Here is a 15,988-nt window from a genome sequence, read left to right as displayed (position 1 = left end):
TTTTCTCGAGGATTGTCTTCAGTCATGGCCTTGGGTTTAAGGTGCTTCCGCTTGGTACACCCTGCCATTTGCAATTCCCTTGCGAGCTTCACCAGACCTGTGTCAGAAGTTCCACGGAAGGCAGTGACTGGAAGACAAAATGACTATTGGCAGTACTTGGCCTCTCCAGCTATACCGAGCCGTCACTTTGCCACCAAGAAAGCCAAAGGTAGAGACCCAAACCCACCTCCTCACACCTCCTCACCCCGTCTTACATTTAGTCCTTGAGTTATCCCAGCTTGAAGAGATCTTAGCGATGTACTGGAGTTCTCCCTTTGCCCACGGTTGGAAATGGCGTCTCAGACAGGTCACTTGGTTAGCATCGAGGATTATGGTGGCAGGGATGGGATTAGAACCTGGGGTCTGTTTTCTTCTTATCAGGCTGCCTTGTCTGTTTTCTGAGTGGCTCAGAAAATGCCTCATTTCTCTCTTTTAAATTCCAAATGAGAGGTATAAATGCCAAGCAAACCAGAATGCTTGTGGCAGGGCTTAGCATATTTTCTCCTTATAGGAAGATCTATGTTGGAAGTAAAATTAAAACCAGAAGGTTGCTGGGCAAGGAGGTATTGGAACCAGGGATTTAGATGGATGATCTTAATGGTTTGTGTCATTCAGGAATGAGACTTTGATATACCGCCGGGCTCAGCTTAAATGTCTCTTCCTCAGGGAAGCCTTTCCCTGGCCTCTTAGACCCCGTCAGGTCCCTGGTTACATTAACTTGTGCACACTGTTGCTTTACCTTTGGCATATATATTGCAGCACCAATTAATTAGTTAATTGTAGGATTGATTATTGTTTGTCACACATCTTTCTATTAGGATAGGGTCTATATCTTTCTTATTTACGACCTAACAGGGCCTGACATACTATTTATCAAAAATTTTGTTGAATGAAGGAATGAGTGACAAAAAATAGTCAAGCAGACCAGCTGATGCTGGAAATAGGTTGCTGAATATTTTTCCACTGACTTTCCTTTACTGATTTCATGCAAACCTTCCCTTTTCTGTCAAAAGGGAAATTAACAAGTTACTGAAAGAGCATGAATGCCTTGAAGACTTTTATTCTGTTAATAGTGATAACTGTCAGGTCTCTTTACAAGTATGGCTTGAGCTTTTTATTTTGTCGAAGTACTTTCTCCACCTTACACTAAATTCCTCACTACCCAAGTCCCCGTCATAGAGTCTTGAAACTGTGTGGCACAAATCTCCCCTCTTGCTACGCACTTTTCTTTTTCCTCTTGGACTTTCATTTTTCTACACGAAATTTATAATCATATGGTGTGAGGTTTTCTCCACAAAGATCTTTCTCAGTTCTTTATTCAAGTTTTATTTTGGGGGTATCATTTTTGTGACTTTCATAAAGCAATTTTTCTGAGTTATAACACATCTACAGAAAAACCCATGTGTAAGTTTACATGTACGGCTTTGAATTTTTGTAAAGTGAACACAAGAGAGAATCATCTTTCAGAGCAATTGATAGGACATTGTTGGAACTCGTGGCGCTTCCTCGTGTCTCTTGTCACCCTTCCAAAGGTAGCCCGCTGTGTTAATTTCAATGCCATAGATTAGTTGTGCCCTTTGTGAACTCAGACAGATTCTTTTATGCCTGGCTTCTGTTGGTAACAATCTCTTTGTGAGATTTGTCCATGTGGTTGCATGCAGTAGTTATGCAGTTTTATTTCTTTTTGATATTCTGCTGAATATGTATATATATACACCACCATTTATGTATTCTTACTACAGTTGATGGACATTTGGGTTGCTTTCAGTTTTGAGCTTAAACAAGTAATGCTGCTGTGAACATTCTGGCACATGTCTTTAGGTACACATGTACATGTGTGTGCCATTGGTGCACATACGTTTGCCTTTCTGTTGGCTAAATACCAAGAGGTGGGATTACTGAGTCTCCAGCTATGCATGCGCTCCTACCAAAAGCATTGTAGCTCTTTGTACTACATATTTGCCAACACTGGTATATGCTTAATATAATTCTAGTCATATCTCATCGTAGTTTTAATTTGAATTTCCTTGATGAATAATGATGGTGAGCCCCATTTCATTAATTATTTATTTGAATATCCTCTTTCCAGTCTTTTGCCCATTTGTAGGTGTTTTAATATATTTTATTTTATTTTATTTATTTTTTTTTAAAGATTTATTTTATTTATTTATACAAGCACTGGGTACAGTCAGAAGCGCGGGAGGGTGAGAGAATTCACCAAAGCCAGAGCGGGGGGCAGAGCAGGCAGAAGGACCGAAGTACACTGCTGAGGGGAGCAGCGGGCGGTATTAATATATTTTAAATACAATCCTTTTGTCATACAGTTGTGTTGCTAATAAGAGTAATGTTTTCCTCTTTTAATGGTATTGTTGGATGAACAGTTCTCAATTTTCATATAGTCTAATTCATCATTTTCTTTATGGATTGTGCTTTTTTCCCTTTACTTAAGAAATTTTTCCCCCACGTTAAAGGCATCTATATGTTCTATATTACTTTATGGAAGATTTGTTATTTTAAGCTTATCTCTTTTTTAAAAATTGTGTTCTGTTTGGTAGCTTTTTAAATTTTTTAATAGAAATAACTAGACTTTTGGTGGTGGTCATAATATAGTGTATATAGATTTGAATTATACACTGGAAACTTACATCATGAATTAACCAATATTACCTCTATAAAATATATTTTCAAAAAAAGCCTATAGAGAAGCTTTTTTTTTTATATAAGAAAAAATCTGGATAGTTTTTACACACTGATAACGCTTTTGTAATCAGTCATTACCAAATCAAAAAAAAACAGAACATTTCCAGCATGTCACAAGTTCCCTTTGTGTCCCCTTCCAGTAACTACAGCCTTTCATCCCTTGCAGGTAACTATTTTTCTGATTTCTAGTGGCATGGATTAGGTTATTTTTTAAAAATTAAATTTTAATTGTGGTAATATTTGGATACCCCTATCAGGTATTACCACCATAGCACACCCACCACCAAATCACCCACGGTACATGTGTATCCTTCCCTCTTTGCCCTCCCCACTCCCCCATCCCTGTCCCCCTTGGATGCTTCAGTTCTCTAGTCAGCTTTCAAGGTTAGTTTTTAACCTTCTCTTTATCTAACCCTTAGTTTGGTTTCCCTATATTTTCCACACATCAGTGACACCATCAGTATTAATCTTTTTCTTTCTGACATATTTCACTTAACATTATCCTTTCCAGCTCCATCCATGTTGCCACAAATGACACAAGCTTCTTTTTTGATCACTGAGTAGTATTCCATTGTGTGTCCATACCACAGCTTCTTGATTCACTCACCTGTTTGGGGGCACTTAGGTTGTTATACTTTGGCTATAGTAAATAGCACTGTAGTAAACATGGGAGTGCAGGTTTCCTTTAAAATCAGTGTTTTTGAAATTTTTAGGTAGATGACTAGGAGTGAAATTACTGGGTCTTGTGGCAGATCCATTTTTAATGTTTTAAGACACCTCCATATTACTTTCCATAGGGGCTCAGCCAGTTTGCATTCATACCCAGTTGGCATTCTTACCAGCAGTGTAGAAGGGTTCTCTTTTCTCCATATCCTCACCAGCACTAGTTTCTAGTCTTTTTGATATGAGTCATTCTCACAGGTGTGAGATGGTACCTCATTGTGGTCTGGGTTTGCATTTCAATAATGATTTGTGATGAACATTTTTTCATATGCCTGTTTGCAGTCTGTATATCTTCTTTGGAGAAGTGTCTGTTTAGTTCTTCTGCCCATATTTTGATTGGGTTATTTTTCTTTTTGTTATGTTGTAAGAGTTTTTTGTAGAGGCTTAATATCAACCCCTTGATGTGTGTTCTGCCAACATGTTCTCCCATTCGGTAGAGTGTCTTTTCATATTAGTTATGGTTTCTTTTGTGTGCAAAAGATTTTTTAGTTTGTTGTAGTCCCAGTGGTTTATGTTCTTTTTTGTTTTCCTTGATGTTGGGGATGAATTCCTAAAGGCATCTTTTGTCGTGAGTGTTTTAGCATGGATTAGTTTTGTTGGTTCACTGTATATTCTCCTGTTGGCCTTTTGTACTGTAGAGTCTGTATTTTGTCTAACATCTCAGCTTTACATTATGTTTGGGAGATTCATTTAAATTCTGAGTAGTAGATCATTCTTTTTCATGGCTATATACTATTTCCTTATAAATACCACTGTATTCCCTAATATTGACGGGCATAATTAAGATTTTTAACATGTACACTGATTTAATATTGACACTGACTTCTCCAGCCAAAGCGAAAGGACAGTCCCAAACCAGAGTGAGTCTTAATGCTGCCTTGGTTGAAGATATAATCAGCTTGCAAGAGGTGGATGAAGAAATGAAGTCTGTGATGGAAGGACTCAAGGATAATTTCAATAAGACTATCAATATAAGGACCTCACCAGGTTAGTGGCCGAGCCAGTGTTTTGGAGGGGGCATGGGAGAAAGCATGGCTTTGGCAGAGTGGGATTTTCGTCCCACTTTGTCACTTTCTAAGTGGTGACATAAGCCGTCATTTTTCTTTTCTGGTCCTCTTTTCTTTGTCTAACGCCTTCCTTCTAGCTTTGGGATGGTGTTACTATAAACGAGGTAGAATATGTAGCAGTTTCAGCACAATGCCTGGCACACTATGAACACTACATTTATTTACCCATTCAGCAGATATTTGTCTGCCCTAACGAGGCATGCGCTAGTCCATGGAGGTGAGCAAAAAGATGTATGGTCTTTACTCTCATGGGATTACACTGGTAGATATTTAGCCTCACTCACAGTAACTGACATCTTTGGTCTGGTTTTTCCAATATGTCCTACTTGACCATTCTTATTCCTTATTGGGAACCACCTGCCCACCTGAAGTTTGACCAGGAAGATTCCATTTGGGTTAATAACTTCCTGAAAGTGGCTTTTCTAAGTGGGAAATGTCAGAACTGTCTAGGAGAACTGTTTGCAGATGTGATGGAAGAAGTGAGTGGTCAGCTAATGGTGCAGGCAAGCAGGAAAAATCCAATTGCTTTTAAATTGGCCTTTTGAAAATTGTCATTCTCGAGTCACACCGGGACCCCCTCTGAAGATATCTTTGGGAGCTTGGGCTCCTCCTACTCACATCTTGGATGGGGTAGCTAGTAAGGAAACTAAAAAATGTTTTATGAACTTGTTCTTAAGAAAACCAAGTGAAAAATACACTGTTCTATTTATAAACACCAGCAGAAGCATACTGAGTTCAGACAAGATCCAGCGAGAAACCAGAAGACATTCCATCATTTGTCAACCTTTGGCTGGGGCATTTCTGCCTTTGCTGACAGTAGAGCATGTCATTCAATCTCTCCCAACTGTTTGTTTTAAACTTGCTTATTATTTTAGGTATGAAACTGATAAAGTGCTTTGTCTCCCTTGTGCTTTCTGGCCTGTTAACATTCTGCAGCCGAAACCAGAGAGCAGTTTGAGAGGAGCTCAGGGAGAAATGTGATACTTAAAATTAGCCAGCAAGCTCCACTCTTGTGGAACTTAAAAAGATGATGGGCCTGGAAAGAGGTTGGGAGTGTAATTTGTTAAATGTTAACCTCTGAGAAAATGAGGGGCAGGAATGAGGCTGAGAGAGATTCTCGCTGGGGACAGACTGAGGGGAAAGGATTTGATGCATTATGTCGATATGGATTTAGGGGACAGTGCACCGCGTTTCATACTGCAAAGCGCACGCTGGGACTTCTGTAGCAAGGGGACTTAGGGCAAGTCAGGAAAGCTGAATTAAGATCCATTTTCAAAAGGCCCCCCATTGGTATTTCCTCTTTAGGGTTATGTTTGTGTAACATCCTATGTAGAACTTGGGCTGTGAAGTGACTGGGTGAAGCAGGCTGAAATTTAGCCAGTCTTTTTTTATGCCAGATTCTTCCATCTCGTCTTTCATTACTATCTGAACCAGCAGGTACTTTTCCTTTTACACCTCCATCTGTCTACCAGCAATTTTTGCCTCGAAGATAGCTGATTGCTTTTAATAGTTGTCTAAGATACATGTTTATGCCATCTGTTCTCTCCCATTCACCTATACGTTCATTTGTTCATCAAAGCATTATTATTTATTTTTTTTTTTAGATTTTTTTTTTTTTTAAATAGAGGCATGTTTTATTTATTTATTTGTTTGTTTGTTTATACATGCACTGGGTACAGTCAGAAGCACGGGAGGGTGAGAGAATTCACCAGAGGCAGAGCGGGGAGCAGAGCAGGCAGAAGGACCGAAGTACACTGCTGAGGGGAGCAGCGGGCGGCAGGAGAGGTCTGCGCGCCATGTGGGACCCTCCTCCGGTGGCCGGGGAGCAGCCGGGGATCGAACCAGCGCTGCAGAGGCCGCGGGCAGCTTCGCAACCCAGCGCTCAACCGCTGCGCCACCGGGGAGGCCCACATCAAAGCATTATTATTAATAATTATTATTATATATTATTATCAAAGCATTATTATTATTGCTCATCAAAGCATTATTATTAATCAGCACTTATTCTGTGCTGATTAATAAGTGCTGTAGATACACAGGGAAAAGCTGTTGTCCACACCTTCCAAGAATTAGGCTTCCTATAGCCTAACATGAGGGGGTAGACAAGTAAGCCAGCGTGTGTAAAACCAGCCAGCAAAGCAGGGTAGTGAAGACCAGGGCTTTGGAGTTGAGCAGACTTGGGTTTCAATTCAGGCTTCCCTACTAAGAGCTGTTATGACCTGGGGCAAGTTACTCTGCTTCAGTTTCCTCATCTGTAAAATGGTGGAAGTAATAAATCTCTCATAAGGTTATTGTGATAATGAAAACAAATGGATTACAGAAAGCACTTAGCACAATGTCTTGCTTATAGGAAGTGTTTAGTGAATATTGGTTATCGTTGTCATTATCATAGCAATGTACAGAAAGATGTCTGGATGCTCATCAAGGGTTTATTACCCAGTCTAGGAAGTCAGACAAGATTTCTAGACTAGATGCTGTTACAGCTGAGTAACAAGAATAAACAGGAGTTATCTGAGCAGAGAAGGGCATTCTCAGTAGAAGGAAAAATATATGATAATGTTCTTAGACAGGAGAGAACAGACTGTATTAGAGAAGTTATAAGTAGGTTAGTTTGGTTAAAACGGAGAAAGTCAAGAAGTAATACTCATAGTTAGCAATTTTTGACACATGCAAATGTCAGGACACAGCTCCATGTGCTTTCCATAAAATCTTTCATTTAATCCTTGTAAACAATGCTATAAGTATGGTTTTTTTTATGCTTCATTTAAAGATCAGGAAACAGACACCCAGAAAGTTGAAGGAATCTCCCAAGGGTCACACAATTACAAAGGGACAGAGTTAGTATTTAAACCCCTGTCACTGGTCTTCAGTTTCATGGAGACTTTTACCACAATACATGCTGGACTTTTCTAGATTGACGCCTCTGTTGTCAACGACTTTCTCTCGCAATGGCATTGAATCTGGTTGAGTACTACACGTCAGATCCTTGGGCCGTAGTATGTGCTGCATTATTTTAACAAGAGCTTGCTGGGACAACTCCCCATTTGTTTTAAATGCTCTCTTTCCCCTCTTGCTCTTTGTGTCTCAGAATGAGCCACCACGAGTGGGTTTTTTTTTAATGTTTATTGTTGAGTGCCTATTGTATACTTGCTTTTTTCTTTAGTTGTAATCCTCCCTTTAATCCTTTAAGGCAGTTACTTTTTGACTGAGTTGGAGCCAGGGCACAGAGATGATAAGTAACTTGCCCCAGGTCTCATACTTAGTCGATGGCAAGGTTGTAAGAGGGCAAAGCAGCTCTTTCCAGTGTTAGCAATAATAGTCCTGTGTCACAGCAGCCCCCTCGGTCCAGGATGGTTGGCCATCTTCACTCCTGATTGAAGAATTCCAGCCTGGTTCTGTCAACATCTCAAAGCTCTTTCCATCACATGCTGCTCCTCTGAAAGCCCCTTGACTGGCCTTGGGGACTGGGGAGGGATCCCTAAAGGTCAGTTGAACCTGAATTAAATAGGGACTCAGTGCCAGCTACAAAGGGCCTTCTGAATTCTCGGACCTACAATTTTTCTTTCAGGATCCCTCGATCAGATCTCTGTGGTAACTGCTAATGGGAAACTTGCTTTAAACCAGATAGGCCAGATCTCCATGAAGTCCCCACAGCTGATTCTGGTGAATATGGCCAGCTTTCCAGAGGTAAGGTGACCTTGCTGGGCGGGTCCTGCTCCATGGTGTCTTTTGGAATGGAGGAAGCCAGGTCAAGTCAGGAGGAAGTGTTTCCTCCAACTTGGAATCAAACAGGAGAGAAGGCGTTATGAGTGGAACTTAAGAATAAGGAAAAGCTCTCTTCCTGTTTCTGAATTCCTTTTCTGTTAAACTCAAACTCTACAGAGGCCAGACAAGTATTCTGAATACTGAAATATAGGACCCATCTATGAAAAACAGTAGTGGTGATGCAGTAATTGGCACTTAACCAATCAGCCAGGCAGAAATTTCTGTAGGCCTGGTAATCAGTGTTAACAAAGTTAAGATTTCCATTTCCAGAAGAAACTGGTCACCTAAGTTTTCATGTAAGCTCTTTATTAAATGTTGATAATTAATTCATTTTTCTTTTAAGACTGTGAGATAAAGAAGACACATTAATGAGCCAGATTGGGCCCCCAGGCTGCCTGCCTGACCCCTGCCTTAGTATTTGGAGTAGACTCTGTAGGAATTCACATTCCTGTCCAAGTAGACCAGCCACTGCAGAGCATTGCACAGAGCTTGTTGCTTCCAAGGCGGGCAGGTGGTTGCCTCAGGTACTCGCAACCTTGAGGCTCTGATTTTGAGTCTAACTGGGGAAGATTAATGGGTTTTTCCCTGTCAGTCCAGTCAGAATGGACCTTGGGTTTGGCATCCTAGAGAAGCTGGCATCTGGCCTCTCTCTGCTGCTGTCTAGCTCTTTGACTCTGTGTAAGTTACTTCTCTGAGTCTCCATTTCCCCATCGGGCAATACGAAGTGAAGGAATCTGAAACCCCTTCCTGTTCCTATTGTCTGTCCCAAAGACAGGCCAGAGCTGAGCTGCTGCATTTGACCAGCTGGGCTAGAGGAGTGAGCAGGGGAAAGCCCTGTGATGAGCATGCAATTTCACACAGAGGCCCTCACGACACACTCGGCACGCTGGTTGGGGCCTATTACTCTGCACTCTCCAGTTCCTTTCTCCATACCGCAGCCAAAATGAACTTTTAAAATACATATTGGATCATGTCATTTTCATGTTTAAATTTATCAATGGCTTCAAATAATCATCAAGAAGAGCACTGTGGTCTAGAAGGCTTTGCACAATGTGGCCCCGCCCTCTCTCTAAGCTCCAGTTTTGTGCCCCTGTCATCCTTGTACTCTCTTTATCATACTGGCCCTTTACTCCCTCCAACACACCAAGCCTTCTGCACCCCCAGGGGCTTTGCATATGTTGTTCCTTTAACTTGGAACTTGCTTATCGGGTTAATTGCCACTCATATTTTGTTTTTGTTTTTGTTTTTTTTCCCCAATTAATTTATTTTTTATTTTATTTTTTTGAAATAATAAATTTTATTTTTATATTCCCCATACAATTGCAACCCCCCCATACTGACCCCAATTCCTCCCCTCCCGCCCCCCACCCGCCAAAAAGTGTCTCTGGTTCATAGTTTTTTGTTGATTTTGATTTTCACTTTCTTATAGTTATTCATTTTCCTGGTCCCTTATTTAAGTTTTCTAGATTCCTGCTATGAGTGAGACCGCCACTCATATTTTGGATAACAACTTAAATGTCACTTTCTCAGGGAAACCTCTGATCTATCCTATCTATGTTATTTCTGCACACTAACCTCTCTTACTTCACACAGTTCTTTACAGGTTTAGTTTCCATCTCACTTTCGCTAGATTTAAGCCTGGACTGTAGGAATCCAACTTGTTCCTTGTATCTAGTGGCTAATACACTGCCTGGCATGTGCAAGCACTCAGTGGGTTTCCCTCAAGTGGATGGACACTTGTCACCAGGTTGACGGAAGGGAGGTGCTCACTCTGGTGTTACTAGGGAGCAGAGAAACAGATGAAAGGGGAACTATCAACTCTTTCTGTTCCTTTTTGGACCTCTGAGGTCTCTCTGCCTTGTTCATCTAATCCCATAGACACTGCGGGCCAATTTAGGGAATAACCTCCTAATTACACAGCTTGAAGACCTCATCAGCCAGATTGCTTTTCAGAGCCAGCCACTTCTGTTATTAAATAGCAAATGGCATTCACAGAAGAAGTCTCTGATTGGCCACCAGAGCATCTTATGAGGCAGGAGGAGGTATTAACAGCTTAATTTTTTTCTTAGGAAGTTGGAGTGTATCTTCATTTTTCAACCAAAGCATCTTTGCTGTTCTCCAAGTTCAAATTCTGCAGCTTTGGGGGGGAAAAAACTTTACAAGTATCTCAGTGGAGAGGTTTTTTGCAAGGACAGAGTGAGGAAATGTGAGTTACATTGTCTTTTGAATTCCTTTATCTCATCTGGTGTATATATTAAACAAATAGCTCTAACTAAACATTTCCTTCCTCTGGTTTAGAAGCTGTCCGTAGAGCACCCAGGTTCATAGCTTCAAAATGCTGAGCTAATCCTCTTTGTGTTTATGTAATTCCTTTCTGTTTCACATGCAGTTGGCTTTCATTCTAAGTCTGAGCATTTCTGTGTCATGCTGTAGTGACACAATGCAGATTTACATGCATAATCTGTTCAAATGCACTGAAGACAGAAAACTGTTGCATTTGTTTAACATGTGTCCTGCTTGATAAATAGTACACACAGTTGCTGCCTTCCATAAGCTGGCCTACAGCTAGAGTTAATGATGGGAAAGAAAAGAAGGGAGTAAAAACCACAGCATGATTTGAACAAGGCAAATGAAAACAAAATCTGTAGGTTCCATCATTGCTCTGGTGAAAGGAGGCAGGCTGATGTGTGTTGAGTATCTGTCATGTTACCTGGAGCATCCTCACATTTTGTTTCATAGGATTAACAGAGGTATGCTCAAAAATAGGAGTTATTTATTCCATTTCATAGATGAGGAAGCTGTGGCTCAGAGAAGTAAAATAATGACCCCCCAAGTTCAGACTGTCATGATTGAGTCAAGATTTGAACATAGGTCTGATATTGAAGTCTGTGCTCCTTTCACCATTCATTCATTCATTCATTCAGCAAACATTTTTTGAGTCCCTGCAAGTTCTTAGGGACTTTGAGGTGCTGGAGATTCCTTGATGAGTCAAATAAATAAGGTCTCTGCTTTCATAGCTCTTCCATTCTAGAGATTCACTGGGATATAAAGAAAATGGAAGACCAGTCGTCAAACTGGCAGTGACAGTTACTTGAGCCCAAACTCTCAAGGATTTGTTCACCTGTCTATGAAGGTTTTGTCATGTTTTGTCTTGTAGCATAGATTAGTTTCAAAATAGCAGTAGCCGCCATGCTGATTGACCACATCATTCTTTCCTGGCTGGTTCTGGATAGTGTCTGTGAACTTTGTCAACACTGTATCCCCGGCAGCCTCAACTGGTTGGTCAGCATTACTGTTTTGCCCTGGTACTGGCAAATATCCCTTCTTTTTTTTTTTTTTTAGAAAAAGATTGATTTATTTATACAAGAACCGGGGTACAGGCCAGATGCATGGGAGGGTGAGAGGATTCACCAGAGACGGAGCGGGGAATAGAACAGGCAGACTGATGAAATACACTGCTGAGGGGAGCAGCGGGCACAGCAGGAGAGGTCTGCCACGCCATGTGGGACCCTTGCCGGCCAGCAGGGATTGAACCGGCACTGCAATGGCTGCGGACAGCTGCACAGTGCTGCCCTCAACCTCCTGCGCCACCAGGGGAGCCCGCAAACATCCCTTCTATGAGGGGATAAGAGATGGACATGCTTTTTGTCTAAACCATTAGCAGTTTAAAAGTCATGTTGGGAGAATGACTAATTCCCTGCGTTTCTGCATTCTGCCATATCAAAGTAAAATATACATATTCAAATATTTTAGAAATGCACCTCTTTTAGTAGCTTTCTTTGCAAAATGAAATCTCTTCTTGATTCCCTTATTTTTTGCATATGAAAGGATACAGGAAAAGAAAACTATGAAATAAGGTTTTAGGCAATTATATCCATGAAATTGAGCAAGGGAGATACATTTTCTAACAGATAGGAGCCATTTCATTATATGCTCATTCAGCAAGCTTTCACTGAGCGCTTACCTTGTGCCTGGTGCTGGGCCTTGAACTGGAAGATGTAAATATTGAGACATAATTCCTGCCCAGCTCGGTATCAGCAGTTGGTGCTTCTGTGCCTGCAGAGGAAGATTGTGTGAAAACACTAAGCCAGATTGTGAGCGGGAGGTTAGTGGTGGTGGTGGTGGAATGTTTTAGTAATGAGTTATCAGTTATTTAATGAGAAACTTCAGAAGAAAAGGATTGAGATCAAGTCACCCCTTTATTTAAAACTTTAGCAGTCTTTGCTTCATTTATTAGGAAAATAGCAGTTCTCTTGCAGAGAGGAAAAAAAAATGTTTTTCTTTACCTCTTTTATTGACCTTGACCCTGCCCTTTATACACTAGATCTAATTCCAAATTATTTTTGACTGTTAAAAAAAAAAATCAAACCTCCTCCTCTTACCCTCCCCCAGTAAGTGAGTCTATTATCTGGGGAATCTGAAAGAAAATACAGACAAAGTAATATTCCTGCGCTGAATGTTGAGGAGCCTAGAGTCTAGTCTTAACTCTCTCAGTCACTGGAGATAAGGGCCTCACTCTGCTGCCTGTGTTTTGGAGGTAACCCCATCCCATGGGTCCTGGGTCCATTATGAAGCTGTGTTCTTGGTTATGTCAAAGGTCCCCTCCAGCTCTAGTAGTCTGTGGTCAGAGGTACTGTTTTAAGAATTTGCTATTTTAAGCAGTAGCCACAGCAGCAGGTTCTATTGCCAGCCTCTTAAGGGCACGATTCACCTGCATGTAAACATTCTGGCTTCTCTCTTTAACCTTGTAGTAACACCTCATGTACCTACCTGTACAATTAAGGCCATTTAAAAATAAGATGGGTAGCTTTGGGCACTCTAACAAAGAATAAAACAAAACCTATAAAACTAAAATAGGTGTACAGCAGACCCCAGTTTATTTAAACCAGAAAGTCTGGAGAGGAACGCAAGGCCAAGAACTGTGGTGCAGACTGGGTCTGGTGAAACCTAAAATTCTTCTGAAAATGTCTCCCGAGCTCCACGTTGTCATTTCTCTCTTGCACAGGGCTCGCCTTTATTTTTCAGGGTTGCTACCAGGTGTGGCTGTGATGTTGCTTGAGGTGAGGTGAGGCACTTTGGGAAATCAATGCACTAATGTCCCAGCTGGCACATTAGAGAGAAAGATTAAGTCAGAGAAGGCCCTGGAGGACGTCAGGTGGGACAGCCGGGCCTCAGCTTAGTGGCCCCAGCTTGTCTGGACATTTTCGTGTATTCTTGTTTATGTAATAAATTCATATAGTTGTATATGATAACTCCCCTTGTCCCAGGTATTATTGTTTTCCTGCCACAGAGCAAGATATCTCACTGTCTCTGAGGTGTAGGTACTGCATAGTTTCAGATTATGAGGCTCAGGGCGGTCAAGCTTATTTCCGGGGGTCACGTGGTTAGCAGAGCCGGCATTTGAACTGAGATCTTCCTGACTCCAGAGCCCATGCTTTTGACCAGCATGCCATACTCCTTCCCTGGAGTGTAGCCAGCGGAGATTCATTGCTCCTTCCAAAAGGTTGGTGAGTGTAGATGCGAATGAGTTAAATTTATTTACTCATTCCAAATCGGCACTGGTATATTTTGAGTGTAAAATGTCAACTGGAATTTTTAATGTATAAAATCTTTCATCTTTCTTTACACCAATCTATGCACAGACCAGCCCCCCTCCCTTGAGGATTTATTGTGGTTTTGATCTGTGTTGCCTCAAACCATTGAAATCTTTTCAAAGACGCAGAGCTGTTTTCTTTTTATTTTTTCTCTCTGCTTTTTTTTTTTTCCTCCCGCAGTACACTGGTACCAGGAGTGGACATAGTTTGCTATTCAGCTTGATCAAAGCACTCTACACCAATGTAACTTCCTGATCTTACTGGTAACAGAACTAAATGTTTCCATGTTCTGCCAAGATGGGTTGCCAGTTATCGACAGAGGGCTTGCATCTGGTAATAATTATTTACTAATTCTGTTTACCTTTTGATCTGGTTTTCAGTGTACAGCTGCAGCTATCAAGGCTATAAGAGAAAGTGGAATGAATCTGAACCCAGAAGTGGAAGGGACACTCATTCGGGTCCCCATTCCCAAGTAAGTTGGCCTACAGTGTCCCTATTTTGATGCACTGGGCCAGTTGTCCTTGGAAGGAAGCCCAGCCCTGTATGATACAGTTCGGTCGGTAGTGCATTTTGCTTGTACTTCCCATCCTGGCAAACTCTGACATCTTTTGAGATCAGTTGGCTGAATCAGAAATATTGCTGAGCGCCTACTGTATACTTGGGAGATGTAGCAATAAACCTGGCAAAGCCCTGTTCTTCTGTAGTGTACATTCTAGTCAAGAAGAGAAGACGTAAGTCAGATTCGTCATTCCAGATAATGACATGCCAGGAGGAAAGAAAGGGCAGTGGTATTCCGTAGCGAGTGACTTGATGAGGGTAATGGTGGTAGAGACAACTTTAGCCTGGGAGGATTCTCTTGGGAGGTAACATTTTGGCTGAGAGCCGAATGCCACGGCAGAGTCGGGTTAGGGCAAGAGCTTTCCAAGCACGGTGAACAGCAAGTACAGAGGTCCCGAGTCAGAGATTTAGTTAATCTGTAACCTGTGTTCCTTGGAGAGATATTTTTACATTAGTCCTTCCTTCTTGAAAAATTTTAGGCATAAGAACAGAATTTGTTAATTATATAAATATATAGAACATGGAGTTTTAAATGAATAAACATGTGCATTCATTTTTAAATTAAAAAAAGGAAAGAAATGGCAAGATCTGGGCATGTTGAGAAAGAGAATTTGGCAGCACATCTGAAACTCAGGGAGGGGACAGAGTGGGAGGGGAGGGGCTGGACAAGTGGTTGGAGGGTGGAGAGCGAGGCCTCACGCACTGCGAGCTGAGGAGTCTGGGCTTCTTTCTAAATGTAATGGGGAATCATTGGAGGGATTTAAGCAGGGGAGTTACCTGACTTTTCAGGGGTCTCTGTGGCTGCTGATTAACAAATAGAATGTAGAGGAACAGAGTAGGTACAAGGAGAATATTGGGGAGGCAACTGCCTTAGACCAAGTAAGTCCAGGTAAATCTTATCCACTTCCATGGCAGGCAGAATTAATTTCTCCTTCAGTAATTTCATTTCTTAATTATCTTTTATTCCTTATTCCTACATAGCGTTTCGTATGTAACAAATTCCAAATAAATGTTGAATTAATTCATCCACTTGCCTAATATTTGTTAAGCTGACTACATGCCATGCACTTTCCTAGTTGTAAACAAAACAAACAACAACGAAACCCTCCTCCCAGGGCTTACCTTATTGTTGGTAGTCATAGTAAGCAGGAAAACAAATATATACTGTAATGTTAAATGTCGGTAAAGACTGTGAAGAAAAATAACCAGGCTAAGGGACTGGAGAGAGTTGGCGGCTCTTTCTACATAGGGAGGTTCAGGAAGCAAGTGACATTTGAGCAGAGACCCAGATGAAATGAATGAAGCTTCCACGGAACTAGAAGGGAAAGGCAGTCACACTAGTTGAGTCTTTTTGTGCTGTCTGTCATCCTGTATGCCTGTACGTAGATCACCTCAATTGTCTGAAATGGAGTTTTTTTAGGTGTGGAAATTTAGGCTCAGAGAGGTAATCTCTGAGGTTCCCTGGTTTATGCTCAAATTGGTACCTCAATCCAGTTTTTTTTTTTAAAGATTTATTTATGCATACAAGAACTGGGGTACAGG

At 41.2% G+C, this 15,988-nt stretch overlaps 1 protein-coding gene across 4 annotated transcripts in view; it reads left to right on the top strand.

Moving 5' to 3' along the window:
* Positions 1-15,988, top strand: part of MRRF (mitochondrial ribosome recycling factor) — a gene marked incomplete at both ends in the record, with an annotated part of 39,246 nt that continues 23,258 nt past the window's right edge. The window contains 4 exons of one of the 4 annotated variants that reach the window (XM_084238130.1): positions 1-208; positions 4,294-4,449; positions 8,098-8,216; positions 14,269-14,360. In XM_084238130.1, the coding sequence (XP_084094256.1) occupies positions 25-208; positions 4,294-4,449; positions 8,098-8,216; positions 14,269-14,360 (551 nt within the window). The remainder of the gene's footprint in view (positions 209-4,293; positions 4,450-8,097; positions 8,217-14,268; positions 14,361-15,988) is intronic. The other 3 variants (XM_084238128.1, XM_084238127.1, XM_084238129.1) reach the window with 3 other exon arrangements.

This window comes from Talpa europaea, assembly GCF_964194135.1.
Source record: "Talpa europaea genome assembly, chromosome: 7".
Lineage (NCBI taxonomy): Eukaryota > Metazoa > Chordata > Mammalia > Eulipotyphla > Talpidae > Talpa > Talpa europaea.
The sequence above is the reverse complement of the archived record's forward strand: the minus strand, read 5'-3'. Positions and strand labels throughout refer to the sequence as shown.